Source organism: Cyprinodon variegatus, unplaced genomic scaffold (assembly GCF_000732505.1).
Source record: "Cyprinodon variegatus isolate N-32 unplaced genomic scaffold, C_variegatus-1.0 Scaffold807, whole genome shotgun sequence".
Lineage (NCBI taxonomy): Eukaryota > Metazoa > Chordata > Actinopteri > Cyprinodontiformes > Cyprinodontidae > Cyprinodon > Cyprinodon variegatus.
The window spans coordinates 108489-114546 of record NW_015151260.1 but is presented as its reverse complement, the minus strand read 5'-3'; the positions used below and the strand labels follow the sequence as shown (position 1 = coordinate 114546).

The window sequence follows — 6058 nt, the reverse complement described above, 5'->3', positions numbered from 1 at the left end:
TGTATTTGCAAAGACAAAATAAAGAGCCGACTTAGTGAAATCCATCACTCTGTTTATTTAACTGGAGCGAAGAGCAGAAAACTTTTTTCCCACGACAGCGGATTTAAGATGGCTTTTAAAAAAACTGTTTTAAATTAGTGTTAGAAGGACTGTTCAGTCGTCTAACCTCCAGTTGTCAGCTCACAGTGAATTGACTAGGAGAGAATAAGAAAGGAAGAAGCATCAGCCAGTATGACGAGATGGGTGGGAATAAAACCAGTTAGCATGATCTGTTTATTGTCAGATTCATTTCAAATTACGCCTCTCATTTACAGACACCACTGCTGCAAGTCATTTCTTTCTCCTCTCAAACACAAGGTAAGATTTTGATTTACAGTTTGTGATTTCTCTTTAGCTTTTATTAGATGTTGCTGTGAGAAAGTAGATAAGTTAAACAGAGCTGAGATGCAGGGAGAACATTTGCTTAGTCGCTCCACCGCCTCAGACTCTCTGCTGTTTTTTTTTTCTTTGGCTGCTATTCAGTCGTTTTTAATGTGGCCCTTTGACCTGATTAAACTGACTTACTGTGTATTCAGTGTTGTTGGAACTGAATAATATTTTATATGTTCTTTATCTTTTCATAGATTTGACTGGAAAGGATTAAAGTAGGAAAAAGACCTTTAGAGAGTAGAACTTAGAGGAAACCAGAAGGTCTGCCTCCCTTTTCCTGAACTAACATACATATAAAGAAATGTTTAAAATTTATTTTGAGTATATTATAAGATATCAATGAAACAGAGAGGAAACATAGAAGAGAAAACATTAAGTAATAACTTAAACTCACATTAACAGAAGTAGAATCACATTTTGATGCTGCTGGTTTTTATTTAAACATGTTATTCCAAGTAAAGATAAAACCTTTTCTTTAAAATGATAAACAAGATTATTTGATTAGCATCTGACTTCGAAGGAGGGCGGGGATCTTGGTGTTCTGATCCTTGGCTGAAGAAGCTGGCTGTTGGGGTGTGGAATGGCACCTAATCACTGCGAACGCCGTATTGATCGGACAAGAAACAACACGCAGGAGCAGCGAATTCAAACAAATACTAATGCAAATACTTTGCATTTTATTTTAAATAGTTATGATGAAAAAAAAATGTTACCAAAAAAGCCTTTAGACATGCATAGCTTAAAAAAAATCTGTGAAGTGTTTATGCTACGCATGTAAGTATTATGAGGGATTCAGTTTGACAAAACATAGCGTTTAAATGTTGTGTTCCTCTTTACTAGTTTAAAAATAAAAAAGCAATTCAGCTCAGCTTCTCAGAGGATCATGACTGACAGTTACAGGTAAAAACTAACTCATATTTCTCGTTTTCTTATTTAACAGAAATCTGCCAGACTGCAGCAGTTCTAGAGATCCCAAGTCATGCAGATGAGACTTTCTCTGGCATCATTATATTAGTCGACATTTTAATGCCATGTGTTTTTCAGCAGAGTCGACACAGAAGCAGTGCGTCAGATATAAAGATAAAACTGATTTACTGGATATAAAACATGCAATAAAATCTCAGAAATCTTTTACAAGAAAAAAAATGTTATGTCATATTTAAAATGCACTTTTGAAAATCAGTAAGACACAGAAATAGTTGTAGGCTACCATCCAACTCAGTGGCAGAGCCAGACTCACAGTCTTAGAGATTTAGATTTTAAATAAAAAAAACCTACAAGATTCAAAGCACAAACAAAGGTACTAAAACTAACTAAAACCATCCATCCATCCATCCATCCATCCATCCATCCATCCATCCATCCATCCATCCATCCATCCATCCATCCATCCNCATCCATCCATCCATCCATCCATCCATCCATCCATCCATCCATCCATCCATCCATCCATCCATCCATCCATCTTCTTCCGTTTATCCCGGGTCGGGGGGGTTGCAGCTTCAGTAGGGAGGCCCAGACGTCCCTCTCCCCAGCCTTTTCTTCCCGCTCAACACCATGGTCTCGCATTTGGAGACACTGATCCTCATCCATGCTGCTTCACACTCAGCTGGAAACTGCTCCATTGAGAGCTGTAGATGACGCCCTGAGAAGGCAAATAGAACCAAGGCGAATTACATGGACGCAATCCTAAGGCCACACAAAAGAATTCGCTCCACCGATACCTTGGCTGCGCCAACAAATTCTGTCCATAAAAGTTATGAACAGAATCGGTGACAAAGGGAAACCTCGGCGGTGACCAACCCTCACCGGAAACGAGTCCGACTTGCTGCCAGCAATGCGAACCAGGCTTTGATATCAGTCATACAGAGACACAACACACATTATCAAAGGACCCGGTACTCCATACCCGGAGTACCCCTCACAGGACCCCCTGAAGGACACGGTCAACAGAACACATGTGGACTGGTTGGGCAAACTCCCATGCAGCCTCCAGGACCCACCCCAGTCAGCCAATCTAGGAGAGCTGCTTTCGATGTCCATGCAATGTGTAACCAACACAGCCCCACAACATCCACAGCCTTAAGGTACTCAGGGTGAATCTCATTCAGCCCTGGGGCCTCACTACAGAGGAGCTTTTTAACCACCTAGGCAACCTCAGCACCAAAGATGGGAGAACCCTACCTGGAGCCCCCAGGCTCTGAGTCCTCAAGGAAGATGTGCTGGTGGGATTAAGGACGTCTTTGAAGTATTCCGCCCACCAAAACATGACGTCCTTGTTCGTTATGGATAATCTAGACAAACACAGAAGTACAATAACACAACACTACTCAAGTTAAGCTCTTGGTGGGCCATTCCTACCAACCAGGCCCCTCTCACTGTCATTGCCCATATGAGTGTTGAAGTCCCCCAGAAGAACCAGGGAGTCCCCTAGAGGGGCACTCTCCAGTACCTTCAAAAAGGGTGGATAATTTGCACTGCTGTTTGGTGCATAAGCCTAAACAACAGTCAGAACCCGACATGTGTGTGGTGACGGGTTTACCGCTAATGTACTGGCACCAAGATGAGGGCCAACAAGTATGCCCTCTGCTGCCGTTGGCACGTGCTTATGGTTGCCAGTGGCCTCACCATGAGGCCATTCCCAATAGCACTGCCGTTATATCTGTGTTAAGATAGGAGCCACATTGGAGAGGGAGATAAAAAAGCATATTTCACACTTTATCCTTGACAGGATAGATTGACGTATAAAAAAAACCTCAGCACAAGAAAAGCACATATAAACACACAACAAACATTTTAGCAGAAGGAAAACATGGGAGGCTGGAGCCACATGAAAGTCAATCTGACATTTGAGCATTATTTGTGTGTATGATGAATGCGTTCAATTTGTCCTGGAATGTTGTCCACAGGCCATTGTCCTTGATAAGAAGTAAGTATAAAAAACCAGGACTGTAGTTCTGGACACATCCACAGATGTTCGGGGGGATTGGGGGCTGTGGTGAGGGGCAGTTCTCTTGGGCCCTTCCGCCATAACATTCATGGGAGGAATGATAAGGGGGAGGCCGAATCCCCCTTATTGTTTTGAGAGCAGGCTGCACAGGAATTGTCCGTCAGCCTTGAGTCTTTTCTTGCTGGCATAAGATGGCAGATCCAACATTCCATATTTGTTGGGCTTTTACCTCTTGTAGGTAAAAGCTGTGGTAAGTTCAATTACCACAGCCCACCTGCGTCCAATTGCACCCAACATACGGCTCATCTCCCGGTCCGGCTTGTTCACAGCCTTGGTGAGAGTGTCAACCGCTGGCAGCAGCCTGGTCAATGCCCAAATTGCTGCAGAAATCCTCTGTAATAGTAGATACATCAGGCATCCTCCAAATTCAAATAGGAGAAATCCAAGTATCATAAATCAGAAAATCCATATACTTTTGAGATATTCCACTGACAACATTGTAAAACACGGCATCCTCCAAGCCTTCCAGGAATCCATGGTGGATCACACAAATTATGCCCCGCCAGACAGGGTCCCCTTAACCCTGTCTGCCTGTTGAGAAAATGTAATTAATTGCATTGAGAGACCAGCTGACCAGATCCATTGTTTGAATTCGGGTGATAGGAAGAGAGAGCTCAGAAAAGACAAGACACAGCAAAGCAGGGACAGAGCAGGGAGGAGCAGGAAACACGACCGCCTCCTTCAAGAGTCAGAACAGAATCATTTATTTTTTAAACTTAATTTATCTTTTGTGATTAAAGATTTTTTCAAATAAACCATTCACTGCTTATTAGTTCTTTTTAGCTGTTACTTTGATTAGAAATGCTATAGGAGTCCCTTTACAGTAACCCTCCCTTTTTAAAACATCACAGTGGAAGCTCTTTTTATAATATTTATCAAATTTAGCTTCATTAATTTTTCAAAAAATGTTTATTTGTTCCTCTGTTTTATTTTTCAGCAGAATGTCTGTGAACAGCAGCTCTGTGGCTGAAGACCAGTCCAAAGCAAACACCAGTAACTGTTCATCCGTATCTGATGAGTGGGTCTACAGCTTTGTCCCGGTGTACATCCTGTCCATCTCTGTGCTGGGAATGGCGTTGAACATCTTTGTTCTGATGGTTTTCATCCTCCATAAGAAGTCCTGCTCCGTAGCTGAGATCTACATGGGAAACCTGGCTGCTGCTGACTTGCTTCTGACCTCCTTCTTGCCTTTCTGGGCTGTTAATGCTTGGAATCAGTTCGAGTGGAAGTTTGGTCTCGCTATGTGCAAAATCGTCAATGTGGCGATTCCGATGAACGTCTACTGCAGCATCTACTTCCTGATTCTGGTCAGCATCGATCGGTACCTGGCTCTGGTCCACCCGCTGTCTCATCAAAAACTGCGTCGGCCAAAATGTGCTAAAATTTCTTGCGTCCTGGTTTGGATTCTGGGTTTCGTTCTCAGTCTTCCGAAGCTCATCAACCGGACTCTGGATAAGATCAGTTGTGAGGAAAAACATGATCTCATATCTCTCATAAGCGACATCATGTTTTTGGTGTTTGGGTTTTTTATTCCCATTTCAATTATCCTGTTCTGCACCATCAAGATTCTCCAAACTCTAGGAAACAGATTTATGGAAGAGGAAAAAACAAAGAGGAAGGATAGGAAGGCCACCACTTTGGTCCTGGCTGTCTTGTTTGCATTCCTGATCTGCTGGGTTCCATATTATCTGCTCAAGATACCATCCCTGCTCAATGATTTTGGTTACCTGCAGGACTGTAACTCTAGAATTATCATGTTCTACTGTGGACAGATCTTCATGTACCTAGGCATCTTCAATAGCATTCTTAACCCGATTCTCTACGTCATTGTAGGGAAAAACTTTAGAGAGAAAGTTAGGGAGCTCTTCACGCAGTGGAACCACCAGAGAAGTTCCACCATCGGCCTAACATCTGCAAGTACAAAGTTTTTAAGAAGTGTTAAACCCAAACATACCAACTTGTATGTGTGTCAAAAGCAACTCGGTTAAAATAAAGACGAGTCATTGGATGATCCAGAGGTTCATCCTTTGACACGTTTTCATATCCTGGCTCCAGTTTTATATCTTTCTTTATCAGCTGCTGAACAGTTGATCAGTGAGACGATTGCTCAACAGTTCTAGAAGAATCCTCCAGAAATCAGGGGAAGAACATCATCTGGTTCCTCTAATTCATCACAAACAGAAGCTAATATTGAAGAGGCTGGGGAATTTTTATTCTCCATTATCACAGGAAAAAAGAGGATTTTCTTTAGGAATCAGGATTAGAGTCCAGTCAGAATAACGGGTGCGGTTCTGATCCAGTCCAGTGCAGATCTTTGTTTTTTCACCTCCTGTTTATTTGTTGCTTCATTTTTGTATAATGTGGTTTGATTCAGAAAAAGCCTTTTTTTCGTAACTCACTCAGTGTTTATTGCTTCCAGAATAATCCAGTTATAACGCTGCTAAATAATTAAACACGATTAGTACATGTTTTATTTTCCCTGAAATAATGGATTAATATTAAGATAATGGGGGCAATTTACCAAGAGATGGCTTTGTGTAACAGTAATGGTTCTCTATAGTGTATATGCTGCTTTAATTTGATGTTTGCTGCACCCATCTGATGTGTCTTTGCTTCATT

At 41.9% G+C, this 6058-nt stretch overlaps 1 protein-coding gene across 2 annotated transcripts; it reads left to right on the top strand.

The window, feature by feature from the left end:
• The first annotated feature begins 226 nt into the window (after positions 1-226).
• Positions 227-5933, top strand: LOC107098754 (B2 bradykinin receptor-like). 2 transcript variants are annotated; one of them, XM_015396587.1, is made up of 2 exons: positions 227-357; positions 4377-5933. In XM_015396587.1, the coding sequence occupies exon 2, from the start codon at positions 4381-4383 to the stop codon at positions 5425-5427; it is 1047 nt and encodes a 348-aa protein (XP_015252073.1). In that variant the 5' UTR covers positions 227-357; positions 4377-4380; the 3' UTR covers positions 5428-5933. The 2 variants fall into 2 exon arrangements, with proteins under 2 accessions (XP_015252073.1, XP_015252074.1); XM_015396588.1 differs by having other exon boundaries at positions 247-357; positions 4380-5933.
• The last annotated feature ends 125 nt before the right edge of the window (positions 5934-6058 follow it).

What these genes read in the sequence shown, in the direction of transcription:
- LOC107098754 (XM_015396587.1), top strand. Translation starts at nt 4,381, where the DNA reads ATGTCTGTGAACAGCAGCTCTGTGGCTGAAGACCAGTCCAAAGCAAAC.